We start from the raw sequence: 15,861 nt of genomic DNA, 5'->3' as shown, positions 1-15,861 counted from the left end.
ACCTCTCAGGACTGCTTTTGCTGTTTCCCATAAATTTGAGGTTGTTTTGTGTTTGTTTTAGTTTTTTTATAGGATGTTTTAAATTTCTTCTTTGATCTAATTGATAACTCATTCATTGTTCAATATCATTCTATATAGCCTCTATGTGTTTGAATGTATTTGAGTGTTTTATTGTCATTTATTTCTAATTTCATGCAATTGTGATCTGAGAAAATCCTTGATATGATTTCAATCCTCTTGAACGGGTAGAGACTTGTTTTATGTCCTAACATGTGGTCTATCTTTGAGAATGTCCCATGTGCACTTGAGAAGAATGTATATTCTGCAGTTTTGGACTGAAATGTTTTGTAAATGTCAATTAAATCCATCTTATCTAGTATGTCATTTAGGGTCACTGTTTCCTTTTTGATATTTTGTCTGTAAGATCTGTCCATTGAAGTCAGTGAGGTGTTAAAGTCCCCTATTATGACTGTATTGTTGTTGATCTCTCCTTAGAGTCCTCCAGAATTACGTTTTTAGGTATATTTAGTTGCTCCTATATTAGGCACATGTATGTTTCCCAGGGATTTGTTAGATAAATACCTTTAGTAATGTAGTGACCTTAATTGCCTCTTTTTTCTTTATTGATTAAGGTATTACATATGTGTCCTTATTCCCCCATTGCCCCTCCCACACACACCCCTACTCATGCCCTAATCCTCCTGGTGTCTGTATCCATTGGTTAGGCTTATATGTATGCATACAAGTCTTTTGGTTGATCTCTCCCCCTTACCCCTACCCTCCCCTACCTTCCCTCTGAGGTTTGAGCATCTGATCGATGCTTCTCTGTCTCTGGATCTGTTTTTGCTCATCAGTTTATGTTGTTCATTATGTTCCATAAATGAGTGAGATCATGTGATATTTATCTTTCTCTGACTGGCTTATTTTGCTTAGCATATACTCTCCAGTTCCATCCATGCTGTTGCAAATGGTAAGAATTCCTTCGTTTTATCACAGCATAATATTCCATTGCGCAGATGTACCATAGTTTTTTAATCCACTCATCTGCTGATGGTCACATACTCTGTTTCCAAATCTTAGCTATGGTGAATTGTGTGCTATGAACATAGGGGTGCAATTATCTCTTGTTATGGCCTTCATTTTAAAGTATATTTTGTCAGATATGAGTATTGCTAACCCAGCTTTTTAAAATTTTCCATTTTTTTTTATTCCTTCACTTTCATGCTGTGTAAGTCTTTTGTTCTGAGGTGGGTCTCTTGTAGACAGCATATATATGGGTCATGTTTTCTCATTCAGCCACTCAATGTCTTTTTATTGGAGCATTTAGTCCATTTATGTTTAAGGTTATTATTGATATGTACTTATTTATTACCATTTTAATTCTGTATTCCTGTTTCTCGCTCTCTTTTTTCTTCTCATTACAGCAGTCCCTTTAGCATTTTTGTAATGCTGGCTTGGCTGTGATAAACTCCTTTAGTCTTTGTTTTTGTCTGTGAAGCTCTTTATTTCACCATGTATTTTGAATGATAGTTTTGCTGGATAGAGTTGTCTTGTTTTCAGATCCTTGTTTTTCATTACCTTGAATACTTCATGCCATTTTCTTCTGGCCTGTAGAGTTTCTGCTGAGAAATCAGCTGACAGTCTTATGGGAACTCCTTTGTAGGTAACAGTTTTCTTTTCTCTTGATGTCTTTAAGATTTTATCCTTGTCTTTAATTTTTGGCCTTTAAATAATTATGTGCATGGGTCTCTTTGGGTTCTTCTTGCTTGGGTCTCTTTGTGATTCCTGAACTTGTGACTTTTTGCTTCATCAGGTTATGGAAGTTTTCAGCCATTATTTCTTCAAACAGCTTCTCTATACCTTATTCACTTTCTTCTTCTATGATGGGGATACTGTTATGTTTTGTGTTGTCCCACAACTCCCTTAAACCATCCTCCTGTTTTTTTAATTGTTTTTTTTTGTTCTTTTTGGTTCTCTGATTGTGTTTTTTTTCTACCCTGTCTTCTAATTCACTGATCCAGTCCGTGGCTTCCCCTAATCTGCTGTGTATATCTTCCACTGTGTTCTTCACTAGTGCTACGTCATACTTCATTTCCGACTGGTCATTTTGCATAGTTTCTATATCGTTTTTCATACTGTTTCTGTATCCTTAAAATCATTAATATGAACTCTGTATCTGGTAATTTGCTTATCTCCATTTCATTTAGTTCTTCTTCTGTAGAATTCTCTTGTTCTTTCATTTGGGGCTTGTTTCTTTGTCTCCACATTTTGGCTGCCTGTTTGAGTTTGTTTCTATATATTAGGTAGATCTGCTATGACTCCCTTTCTTGGTAGGGTGGCCTTATGAAGTGGTTGAATTGTGGGATCCAGTGGCACAGTCTCCTTGATCACCAGGCCTAGGTACACTAATAATGTCCCTTGTATGTGTTGTGTGGACCTTCCTGTTATAATTGAGTCTTGATTGCTATTGGTTCATATGTGCATGGGTTCAACCCCCAGGCTGACTGACAGTGAGGCCCAACCATCAACACAGTGTGCAGGCTGTATGCAGTTCTTTATCACATTAAGTCAGCGGTTCTCAACCTGTGGGTTGTCACCCCTTTGGGGGTCGGAAGACCCTTTCACAGGGGTCCCCTAAAACAATCGGAAAACACATATATAATTGCATATTGTTTTTGTGATTAATCACTATGCTTTAGTTATGTTCAATTTGTAACAATGAAATTGGGGGTCACCACAACATGAGGAACTGTATTAAAGGGTCGCAGCATTAGGAAGGTTGAGAACCACTGCATTAAGTGAAATTCTCCTCTGCAGGGTATGGAACCTGCCAATATCTCCCTGTGGATATACTGGGTGTGGGCATTTTTATCTGATTGTTATTCTTCTCTGTGAGGACCTGGTAGGACTCCTACAAGTACAACTAATATGAATTTAGGAGTCCCTATTAGACTAGACCCGCTTGGAGTTTTTAACTTTCAAGCTAGACTACACTGAGTCTCCAATAATTTGTCAAATACATATTGGAGCCAGTAACAAGTTTTCCCATCCTGGTACTGGCTCCAGCACTGGTTTCTGCTTTGGACTCCTGCTCCAGTGAAGTTGTGATTCTCTGCACTGTGGGGACTAAAAAATATTAATAAATCCCCCCCCACCTTCTAAGAGCTTCTGGCTGAACTAATCATCAACTAACACAGACAGATTAACAGGAGGAAATCAACGTTTAATACATGTGCATGGGGAATTCACATAAGCATGAAAATTCCAAAGACAATGAGGCAACATTGGGTATATAAGACATTTTTGGAGAAAAGGTGTGGAAGATGGTGTCTTAAATTTCAGAAATTAGAATGGTAATTGAGGATGGGCAGAAAATATATGGCAGAAATATGCTTTTTAGGCAACTCCGAATCCATGGGACACAGAGGGTCTAGCTGTCAGCCATGGAATCTTTCTAACTAATGCTAGGGTGAAGATTCTTAAGGTGATTAAGCCAATGCTCCCTTCCCAAAGCAGGCCTCTCTTTCTGAATTTTTTAGGCAGAAGAGGGGGCTAGGGTCACAGTTCCTTCTGAGTTTTGTTTCTTAATGAACAGCTTAAAATCAATATCCTCAAGAAAGGCAGTTTCAGGGTGTCAAAACCTTGGTTCCCTGTAGTATCCACCACTCTATCTTTTCATTTTGAGGGGCAGCATTTAACCTAGTGGCCTCAATTCTCTGTTGGGTCTAAGAAGAGTTGTCAATTTTCAGTTCAGCTTATTTGTTGTTAGAAGAATGGGAGTAACTGTTTAATCTCCTTACGTGCTGGACTTGGTCACACTTGCTTATGACCAAGAAACTCCACTTTCAAGCTCACCCAATTTGTTGGACAGAATGCATTTCCTTTTGCCTATAGGATTTAGAGTTGTTTTTATTTCCTGGCATGCTTAGAAACTAATCTCCATACCTAAACACAGCCTGCACTTTCATGCCACATTGCCTTCTCCTTGAGCCATTCAAACATGGCTGATTTCTTCTTCAAGGCAAGCAGGATAGCAAGATCACTCCTGATAGCAAAATGGTGTCGTACATAATGTCTGTTATCAGGGGAGTGACATCCAGCACCTTTGCCATAATCTATTCCTTGGAATCAAGCCACAGCGCCTACCTACACTTGAGGATAGGAGAACACAAAGGCAAAATCACCAGGAGGTAAAGATCCTGTGGCCCCAATAAAATTCTGTCTGCCACAGTCTGCCCTGGAGTCCCTGTTTTTCATGTCCCTCTTTTATGCAAATACATGTCACCCAGCCAAGATCCTCAAAAGCCAGATTCAATTACCACATCACCTCAAAATTCAAATATTATCATCTAAATGAGGTCCACCTGCAAATAATGGTGAGACTCTAGGGGTTTATTTTGTGAATTATACCAACTGGGCCAATTACATCTTTATGGGTGGATCTATGACATAAAAGAGACATCTGATCTCTCTGACCACAACCAATGTACAATGATGGGGCAGGCATAAAATGACAACTGTGGACAGGTATAATGAAATGTAGAAAAAGGTCTCTAGAAAATAGCAGTTCTGAAATCCCAAAGAGTAAAGATGGTCAGTTCCTTGATTTGATATCAAAGCCTCAGAATAATTCTCCTGGCTATCACCTTCATCCAGTAGGTTCCTGCTTCCAACCTTTGCGTCATACTTATTTTTTAAATGAAATGCAGACTATATTTGCAGTTGAGAATGTAAAAGAATTATTTTGCCAACAGTCATCCAACGCAGTGGTACAAGTACCCTTCACACCTACCTAGCCTACTCCTGTAGAAATGTCCTCCCTCATTTATCCAGGTTCAAAGATAACTGCTATGTGATTTTGCATTTACAGGCTTTAATCTATAACTCTGCAATAAATCATTTGAAGCTTTAGTGTCAGTTCTCCACTCCCATAGCCTTACCTCACCATCAACAAGGCTATACTTTAACTTGAGTACTACTGAAGCACTGTAGTTTCCCAGTATCCAAACAGATTTGTCTTAGGGCATTTATACTCAATGGTGCTTGCTTACATTCACACCTTCTACCTCCTTCTTTTTAATTATCATTCACAACTTCCATGATACATACAAAGGTCCAATTGCTCCAGTGGCAGAAATTGTAGCATTCCCAGAAATAGCACAGTGTCTTCCAAAAAGCAGATACCTAATTAATACTTAGGGATTGAATGTGCCAATAAACACAATATCTGATTGATTAAAATTTAATTTCTCCTACATTCCTAAATAAACTAAGTAAATCCAAGTGTGTGTGTATGTTCACAATTTTCAAACAAAATATAAGTTTAGGGAATCTAAGGGTTGAGCATCTCTCATTTGATTGACCTCTATTTCTTGAGCACAACGATTTTACTGCTGAGTTCTTGAATATTTCCAAATAAACAGTTACTTGATTGCCACATTATCCTGTTTAAAATCATAAAATAAGACAGAAAAATTTCCAATTTATTTTACAAAATACCGACTTCTGAGCATGGGCCACGAAGTTTCAATCGCACTGTACTTGTGTGCCCGCACGTGGTATTTTGTGGAAGAGCCACACTCAAGGGGCCAAAGAGCTGCCTGTGGCTTACAAGCTGAAGTTTGCCGACCACTGATCTGGAAAGAGAGAAAGAGAAAGAAAGAAAGAGAGAAAGAGAGAAAGAAAGAAAGAAAGAAAGAAAGAAAGAAAGAAAGAAAGAAAGAAAGAAAGAAAGAAAGAAAGAAAAAAAGAAAGAAAGAGGAAGGGAGGGAGGGAGGACGAGGTTACACTTAAATATCCTGATTGTAGTAGTGGTTACATGAATAAAAAAATGCTAAAAAAAAACCTTACAGAACTATTTCCACTCCCCTGTCAAAAAGGTGCATATGAAAACTTTGTAACATGAGTTAAAATTCAGTTTAGTTCATAATATTGTGCCAATGTCATTTTCTGAGTTTTTGATAAATGTACTGTTATACATAGACTGATATCTTAGGTTGAAGCTGGGAAAAGGTACATGAGAAGTTTGTGCTATTTCTACAATTCTATGTCAGTCTAAAATTATTTTATGCAAAAGCATTTAAAATGACTAGGAAGGCTATAACTCATAGTGAAATTGCTAGTGTCCACCAATGTTCACTTTTTTTCTCACCTAGTATAGCATTTCTGAGGCCCACTGTACTTGACTGGGCCAATGGTTAGAATACACTTATGATAAAGGTAGTGATTTTAAATAAAATTCTTAGTGATACAAAGGCAGTGGGATATGATAAAATTGCTTATGTAAACACAAAAGGAGAGATAAGGAATAATCTCTGGGTTATGGCTGATGAGAAAGGTCAAAGTAAGGAACAAAATGATAAAAAGGGGGAACTAATACATGGACATAAAAATATTGCTTGCATGCCTTTTGTTTCAGCTGTCTTACTCTTGGCACTTGGCAGCAATGGATAGAATATTCTAAGTAAGGAAGGACATCAATACATTCAACAGTAACATCTCAAACAGTGAAAGGTAATTTAAACTTCAATACAGATCATGTGAAGACTGTGGAAATGGCTAGTAAATACCATCTTAAAAATTTTAGACACTTTAAAAGTCACATTGCTTACAATAGTGAAGATGGATATTTATGTCTACATTTTTCAAAACTACATGATCTTTTTATGGGATGCAAATTTCCCACCTGTAGGATAAGGAAAACAAGGGACCTAGCCTAGGTCCCTTCAGATGCTGAAAACATTTATGAAGATGTAGGGTGGGAAGGGGATTCAGCTATCAGAAGAGACATCAAGAAGAGCTCTCCCAAAAAGGGGAAAATGGGGCCAACCCAGGAGGAAACAGGAAGAAGAAAAGTGAAGCAAAAGAGGTATTAGGAGAGAAGGAGAGTCACTTCAATAGCCCAGCAGAGCAGGAGAAATGTAACACAGAAAGTGAGATTGGCTGGAAACGCACTAAGATCCTGAGTTCCTCTGAGCCACTGTAGCCACCAGCCCTGCAGAGAGCAGTGCATCTGGAATATCCCTGAAACATTTTGCTGTACTCACTGTAAGGCTGAGATGAGAACAGGGTTTGTCAGTTACCATCTTGCTTGTTCACATGTTTAAGGAGCCAGGAGAGGTCCAGCAGACGCTCTTCGTCTGTGCTCCCATCTGTCTGCATGCTCCCTTCAGTCTCCATCACTGGACTCCCTTCTGTCTCAGGAACTCCCTTCTGTCTTGCATGCTCTCCTCTTCAGAACTCTCTTCTTGGGTGCTCTTCTCTCCTTTGGACGCTCCAGCTGGCTATAATGCTCCCAGCCCTGACCCCTAGTTTTGGCACTCCTCCCCTTGCTCTCAAGCTCTCCCCCTAGCTCTTGGGCTCCCCTGCTATAGTTGGCATGCTTTGGCTCACTAGTTCTTTTACCCTCCTTTATTTCTTGTATTAGGGAAAAGAGCTATGTAAGACAATGACATTGGTTTCCATTTTATGGGTCTTAATAAGAAAATGTCATCTTTTTATCTCCTTTTTGTAATGAATGTTAGAAAGGGTAGGACCAAATTTCAGATCCCATCAAATAGGGCTACAGAACTCTTATTTCGAATACTACTTTCTTGTTAAGTTCTATTTGCCAATTCTAATGTAATTTTTAAAACCTTATTTTAATCACTTGCATTATTATTTTTTTAAATGATCAGCTGAAGATATTTTTCCCATTGCTTTGCAGAGAGAGTGAAAGGGAGGGAGGGAGAGAGAAAAACATCAATGTGAGAGAGACACATTGACTGGTTGCCTCACCCACTGTTCCCCAACCAGGGTCAGGGAGAGAAGCACAACCTAGGTAAGTGCCCTAGACCAGGAATCAAACCCACAATCCTTTGGTGTGCAGACCTATGCTCTAATCAATGAGCTAACCAGCCAGGGTGCATTTTTAGGTGTTATCTTACTGTAAAGTGATTTTTATATAAACATTCTTAAATTATTTCTGGAACAATTGGGAAACTATATTAATGAATAAATCAAGTAGTATCATTAAGGGAAGAGAAAAGGTATAAGAAATGGCAAAGAAACATTTTTGTAAGGTATAAAAATGTCAAATCACTCTATTGGACACCTGAACGTAATATAACCAATAGAAGACTGTATGTCAACTATACATAAATAAAAAATTAATTAAAAATAACATTTTTAAACAATAGCGGTTTTAAAAAGAGAGAGAAATTTAATTTTAGACAGTGTGAGGATTGTTATATTTGGATGTTTAAATCAGAATAAAATGCAGAATGGGTAGAAAATCGGCTGGTTGAGTGATGAAGGTACAGGGACACAGAATCTCAATAACTAATGTGGGCCTGAGAAATTCACAAAACAGAATATTGAGCAGCTAAAAGTACAGGAAACTGACCATTTTCAGCAAGGAATATATAATACAGGGTTGCAGAAAGCTAAAATGACAGAACATATATTATAACCATGGAGAATACTAACAATGGCTTTATGATCCAGTAGTGACATGTAAATATCCAAAAGGAAAAATGGAACATCGAAGCTTTTAGAATTTCAGCAAGGGCATAATAAAGAAACAAGATGATAGAATGGAAAAAGAAGGAAGTGTTTTATTTGCAGGACTGAAATGCTGGTTGAAATATGAAACTGTATTAGGAAAATTACTGGTGTTTATTCATTATTTTTTATATTTGTGGAGAATGTAGACACATTTTAAAGTGGAAAAAGTAAAAATATTATGCGAATTATATTGCAAAGTAATATGTACATGTCATCTATAACAGAAAATCTGCAGAATCACCTTTGGTTAAACTTGGGGATTGATGAATCATGGAAAGAGGGCCATGGTTGAAAAAGACAAAGAAATAAAAATATTCACTGGAAAAGAGTGAATATAATTCTTTTAAGAAAGAAAAGGTTATGCAACTGATAATGCCATAGGGAGAAAATCATAAGGCACCAAATAATATGAGCAACATGAGCAAAATCATTCATGCCTTTGTTAGGAGGAAAATTTATGAATGAAAACCTTATGATTGAACTACACTGAGACCAGAAAATAAGTGTCTGAGGTGTAACTAATGACTGGGAAGGTAAAAATTTACACAAGAGAAGAATTAAGAAAATCAAGAATCTCAATTCTGTTTACATGGTATTTATTTCCTGAAAGATACATGTTACCTCAAGAAATGTTGCATTTGGAAAATCTGTTTCATTTTGCATTGTTTGCCAGAAAATCAATTAAGTTTTAAAAGTACATTGTCAGTCACTACTTGGAATTAAAGGCAGCAATGAAAAATTACATATTTTAAGTAGCAAAACTGTATTATATAAACTTGGACAACAAACATATAAACCACATGGCAAGATGACTAACAAGTATTGCCATATATATACTAGAGGCCCGGTGCACGAAATTCGTGCACTGGGGGATGGGGTTCCCTCAGCCAAGCCTGCCCCTCAGTCTGGGAGCCCTCAGTGGATGTCCTACTGATGGCCACAGTCTGGCAGCAGAGGCTCGGTGCAGCCGTCCCCGTGTGTGTGTGTGTGTGTGTCTGCTGGGGGCCTGCCCCCAGCCCCGCCACATAGGCTCCGAGCAGTTGCCGGGTGTGTGTGTCCATTGGTGGTCTGCTCCCAACCACATTGGAAGCTCAGAGTAGGCACTGTGTGTCTGTGTGTGTGTGTGTGTGTGTGTGTGTGTGTGTGCTCGTCTGCTGGAGGCCTACCACCAGCCACACCCTGAAGGCTTCAAGCAGGCGCCCCTCTCTGTTGATCACTCAGGCTCCTGGCCTCCACTGCATGTTGTACTCTCCCTTGAGCTGTGGTCAGGGTGGGGCGCCCTTCCCTACTGTGGGATCCCCAGGGCTACCTAGGGAAAGGCACACAGGGGGGCTGGCTGCAGGCCGCCCTTTCCTGCTCCGTGATCGCGGCTGTGATCCCACGGGCAGGTGCACACAGGGGAATGCGGTTCCAGGGCAATCCACCAGCCCTGGTCTGCCAGCGGGAGCAGTTTTGGGGTGATCGCCTGCATTCACGCCCCCAACCCGCGTCGCAGCCACCCCGCCAGCCCCGGTCTGCCCGTGTGTTGGGGGTGTGAGTGAGGCCGATCGCCCCTTCCCCCCAACCTCTCCCCGCTCTCGCGGGTTGGGGGCGTGACTGCAGGCGGACGCCGCAGCCACCCCGCCAGCCCGGGTCTGCCGGCGGGAATGCGGGTCCAGGGTTACCCGCCAGTCCTGGTCTGCCAGCGGGAGCTGGTCCTGGGCGATCAGGCGGGTTGGGGCATGAGTGTGGGCGATTGCAGCAGCTGCCTCCCCAGCCCTAGTCTGCCTGGGGGGAGCGGGTTGGGGGCCTCTGCCTCCCCAGCCTTGGTCTGCTGGCAGCAGCGGGTCTGGGGGGTGTGACTGCGGGCGGAAGCTGAAGCCGCCAGGCCAGCCCCGGTCTGCTGGTGGGAGAGCCGGTTGGGGTCTTGGCCAGTAGAGGACAGCTGCGGTCACGCCCCGCCAGCCCTGGGTTGGGTCGCCCGCCATCCAGGTCACAGATAGCAGGCCTGGATGGCAGAGGGGCAGGCACGATGGCGCTGCCCCATCCTGCTGGCAATATGCAAATTAGCCGCCATCTTGGTTGGTGGTTAACCGCCATTTTTGCTGACAGCTAATTTGCATATTGCCCGTGATTAGCCAATGGGAAGGGTAGCAGTCGTACGCCAATTACCACGTTTCTCTTTTATTAGTGTAGATATACTAGAGGCCTGGTGCACAAAAATTTGTGCACTCGGGGGGTGCAGGGAGGGGGGTCCCCCAGCCCAGCCTGTGCCCTCTCACAGTCTGGGACCCCTCAGGAGATAACAACCTGCTGGCTTAGGCCTGCTCCCGGGTGGCAGAGGGCACGCCCAATCCCTAAGTGCAGCCCCTGGTCAGGCTCAGAGCAGGGCCGATTGGGGAGTTGGGGCGCCGCCCCATCATGTACAGAGCAGGGCGGATTGGGAGGTTGCGATGCCACCCGCAGTCATGCTCAGGGTAGGGCCTATTGGGGGGTTGTGGCCCCGCCCCCTGTCACACACAGAGCCGCAGGGCGATCAGGGGGTTTTGGTGCTGCCCCCTTTCACGCTGATCCTGGTGCCGGGAGGCATATTACCCTTTTACTATATAGGATAGAGGCCTGGTGCACCGGTGGGGGCTGGCTGGTTTGCCCTGAAGGGTGTCCTGGATCAGGGTGGGGGTCCCCACTGGGGTGCCTGGCCAGGCTGGCTGAGGGGCTGAGGGCTGTTTTCCGGCTGGCGAGTGACTAAAGCTTCCAACCACTCCTTGTTTTCTTTTCTTTTCTTTTTTTATTCTGGGCCAGCTTTAGCTCTAAGGCCTCGCTGCTGAAAACATGGATACAATGTTTCAGTCCGGCTGGGTTTCAGTCCGGCTGGTTTCTGGGGTTTTGTTTACCTTCTTATTTGCAACATAGTACATAGTTGCTTAGACTTGCAGCTGAGAGACGGGCAAGTGAAGCGGGGAACGTTGGAGTACGCAGCAAGCAAGCCTCATGCTCCCTTCAGTGCCTGGCTGCCAGCCGCCATCTTGGCTGACAGTTAATTTGCATATACTCACTGATTAGCCAATGAAAAGGGTAGTGGTTGTACGCTAATTACCATGTTTCTCTTTTATTAGTGTAGATATATATATATATATATATATATATATATATATATATAAATTTTGTTTTATTGCTTAAAATATTACAAAGAGTAGTACATATGTGTCCTTTTTTCCCCCTTTGACCTTCCCCCCACTTTTAATCCTCAACCGATGATATTTTACCATTGATTTTTAGGGAGATTGGAAGAGGGGGAAAGGCAGAGAGAAACATCGATGTGAGAAAGACACATTGATTGGTTGCCTACTGCATTTGCCCCGACGAGGACCGGGGCTGGGGAGGAGCCTACAACCAAAGTTGACCAGAATCGAACCTAGTATCCTGTGGTCTGCAGGCCAACAATCTATCCACTAAGACAAACCGGCCAGGGCTGCCCTACATTTTTTAAATGGCAGTTGATGATATAATTTTCATCCCAGATGATACCACCCACTTTGCTTAGAATATTTTTCAGTCCAGGAGATGTCATAGAAGATGTAATTATCTCAGACAAAGAAGACTCAGTGAACCAAAAAATGGTTCTACCTAAGGAAACTAAGTAAAATTTCCACATTAGAGTGCCTGTCATTTAATTTGGGTGAGCAGTTGCCTTCCCCAGCCGTATGTACCGCAAGCTTCCAGAACTGATGTCAAGGTACAAGTCCTTCCATCCCTCTCAGGTGCCCTTCCATCCACACCAGCTCTGTTTACATTCATTACACCCTGGACAAAAGCTAACTCTCAGAGTTTCCCAAACTCCCTCAAGATAAGCCAAGTGAAATACCCTTTTAAGGGAGCAGGTTCTGGCTTTTCCAACTGAGGGTAAAGTGTCTCATCACAGTGACTCCTTGGCATCTCACCTCAAGGGAATGTCATCTCTATTTCTCAGCAACTGCCTGGAGATGATGAGCATAGAACACCTAGCTTTCACATTGTGTCCACCTGCCCTGTGACAAGAACAAAGGCTACCTTCCTATCCTGACCCAGGGGGAGAGTTCTCTCTGGTTTACCCACAGTGCCAAAGTAACCTGTAGCAGCAGTTGTCATATATAGACTGAATGCCAGCGTCCCCCTTCTGCAACTCCCCAATTAACATGCTGCAGCCCTAACCCGCAGTGTGATGATGTTTGGAATTGGAGATTTGGGGAGGTACTTAGGTTTAGTTGATGTCATGAGGATGGGGTGGCCAGGATGCCATTAGTGTTCTTCTAAGAAGCACAAGAGAGAAAAAAACATCTCTCTACCTGGCCAGGGCACTGGGAGGAGACCATCTGCAAGCAAATAAGAGAGCTCTCACTGGAAACCGAATCCACTGGCACGTTGATTGTGGATTTCCCAGGCTCCAGAACTGTGAAAATGAAACTTATATCCCACTAAGGACTTACAGTTACTTAAATTTCCAAACTGCCTTTCTCAGGAACTTTCTGCCTAACTGCTCTCGTAAGGAACACCCTCTTCCTCATCCATTCTTTTTTCTTTACCTCTAGGTCCTACGGGGTGCTTCAACACCTTCCTCATATGAGTGCAACTTGCAGGTGATAAAATTATATCAGAAGAGGCTGCATTTCCTTTAGCATCCCCAGTCCCAACACTGAGACTCCCCAACAGCAGACTCAGTGTGTGGTGGATAAAAGAGCCAGCAAATACAAGATCTAATTTATAAAGATTTAATTTCTCTTACTTAGTGAATAAACTAAAAACACAAAAGTATAACTCAGTTAATTTTACAAATATGGAAATTAAAAGGAACAAGGAAAACTAAGAATAAGCATGCTTTTTGTTTTCTATTCCATTATCCCAATAACTAGACTCGGGATCCTTTTACACTTTCAAGAATACTATCCCTATTGAGATGTTCTATATTCTGGTCTGAAGGACGAAAAGCTTTAGATTTCTCTACAGGTAGAAAGGTTGTGCTGGCCATGGCCCTGGAAAGTGCAGTGACTTGGGCAGTAGTGGCAGCCCTGGCTGCATCTCTGGCTTCGGCTCTGTCTTTCTCATCTTGCAAAGCCTCCTGATAACAGTATGGGAAGGCACTGGGGTGGGTACCATTGACCTTTGCACAAAACTCCAGCACTTCCATCTTGCTGGTTTCAAGGTGTGCTTTTGGACCCCACAGGAACTCAGAACGTGGAGGATCACTGTGGGGCACCTGGCGGCACTCCAGGTACTTCAGCCTCACAAAATCGGTGAGGAGCTTCCTGGGCTCCCCAAAGATGAAGTGCTTTCTCCGAGGGTACACATGCATTAGACGCAGATCTCTCCAGATCTCTTCCTCAGAGACACAGTTGCCATTCATGAAGATCATACCCAGGATATGCATCAGGAGACCAGACTTGGGGAACCCCTTGCCAGGACGCACCCTCCCATTATTGGGGAGTTTTAGTTTGCTGACAAGGGCGTAGGAGTGTCTGATTGAGTCCACTTCATTCATGTCTAATGCAAAGAAGGTTTCAATTTGCTCAGAAACTTTCGTGAGCATCTCAGCAAATCGGTCTTGGTAATCTTCCCCAACAATACGCAGCATATCAGCCTTCAAAATGGGCTTTTTCAATTTATACCTGTTCAGAATGAATTGCTCCAAAGACACAATCCTGGTTTGGAAATCATCCACGTCTGAGACCTCAGTGAAGAGTGGGATCTCAGAGGAGACAGCCTCATCGTCCTCTTGGCTGCTGAAAGCTTCATCAGACCCAGGGCAAGAAACAGCTACAGAAGCAGTGGTGGTGGTTTGCGCTCCTTGAGGGTCCTGGGAAGTGTTACGTGACTCAGCCATAGGCAGACCCTGGCTAATACCTTCATGCTGAGTAGAGAAAGAGGGAGTGGACTCCTCTCCTGCTTCTGCAGTGGCCTGAGCATTGCCATGACTCTGAGGCTCACTTCGGGCATGATGGCGTTTCTTGTTTTTGTGACGCCGAGGCATGATGTCACTATGGTCAGGGACAGCAGGCAGGAGTCTGGACCAGGATGAAGGAGAATGAGATGGTGCGAGTGTCTTCAGCGGCGAGATGGATTGTAGCTTGGCTTTAGCTAAGGCTGCCTCTGCACGTTTCCTTGAAGGCAGTGCTCTAGCAGGTAATCTTAGAGTACATCCTGGTTATCCTGCCTAGGGGGCACATGGGTGACAGCAGAGGGGTTGCCAGTTGGAAACCTGTGCTGTAGAGTGTCAGATACTTCTGAGTCCACTATCAAAATCATGTGAAATATTGGCAGGTCCTGCCCCCACCCTCTATTCTGCTGCTGTGAAATTGACACCTCAAACCAAAGCTAGCAGCTCTCTGAGACCCAAAGGAAACAGTTTAAAGTTCCTTAGATCCTATGCCTGTCGGGGGACACCCAGGTGACAGTTATGTGGAGCCCTGCAGGGTATTTACCTGGTTTCCAGGTAGTGCCTGGTATACATACCTCCCTTCTGCTGACTGGTGGCTGCACCCTCACACTAAAGACTTCTTTTCTCTTATATTGGATGGAAATAAGTGAGAGTGGGTCTCAGCTTAGCAGGCCTACCCTCAGCCTTCAAGTGCTGAATGTAAAGATGGGGCTCAGGATTCTATCTTATTCAATGGTGGGTGAGCCCTTCAATCTTTCACTTGAGGTTTGGTGCAGCGGCCTGGGACTCCTCTCTCCTGCCAGCATCTCGGGACACTACCCTTCCATGAGGATGAGGGTCACCCCACCTGCCCAGCTTCTCCAAGGCTGACAATCGGGGCTCTCCTACTGCGGTCCTGGGTGTGCCCTCAGATATCACTGCCTGGGAAACGGGCCCCCGGGGAAGACAGGGACATCCTCCTCCTGGCGAGGGTAAGCCCCGCTCATAAATGAAAGCTGCCGAGCCCCGGGCGGGCGGCCCCAGCCCCGCACCCCCAGCCCAGCGGGCAGGACTCCCAGGGAGCAAAGGAGAGTCCGCCATCATTTCCGGAATCCGCTGACATCCTAGTCCAGCAGGGGGGCGGGGACTCCTGGGTCCGCACAGAGGCCTGGCCCTGCCCCCCGGGGGCTTCCTAATCCGGGCCCCGCCCTCAGGCCAAGCCCCGCCCCCCAACTCTCAGTCCTACCCCCAGAGCGGCCTCGCTGAAGGGTGGGGCCGGTCCCAGGGCCCTCCGACCTCTGAGCCTGGTCCCCAAGGGGGCGCAGTGCCCGCCCTTCAGAACAAGCCCCCCAACTCTCAGTCCTAACCCCAGAGGCGGGGCCTCGCTGAGGGTGGGCCGGCACCAGGGTCTTCAGGACCTCTGAGCCTGGTCCCCAAGGGGGCGCAGG

At 44.0% G+C, this 15,861-nt stretch overlaps 1 protein-coding gene across 1 annotated transcript; it reads right to left on the bottom strand.

Moving 5' to 3' along the window:
• Window positions 1-13,408: 13,408 nt before the first annotated feature.
• Window positions 13,409-14,527, bottom strand: LOC102437562 (melanoma-associated antigen B5-like). The gene has a single exon (XM_006085677.1). It carries the CDS (start codon window positions 14,525-14,527, stop codon window positions 13,409-13,411), a length of 1,119 nt encoding a protein of 372 aa, XP_006085739.1.
• Window positions 14,528-15,861: the final 1,334 nt, after the last annotated feature.

Source organism: Myotis lucifugus, unplaced genomic scaffold, assembly GCF_000147115.1.
Source record: "Myotis lucifugus unplaced genomic scaffold, Myoluc2.0 scaffold_20, whole genome shotgun sequence".
NCBI lineage: Eukaryota > Metazoa > Chordata > Mammalia > Chiroptera > Vespertilionidae > Myotis > Myotis lucifugus.
This window is presented reverse-complemented; position numbering and strand designations above follow the sequence as displayed.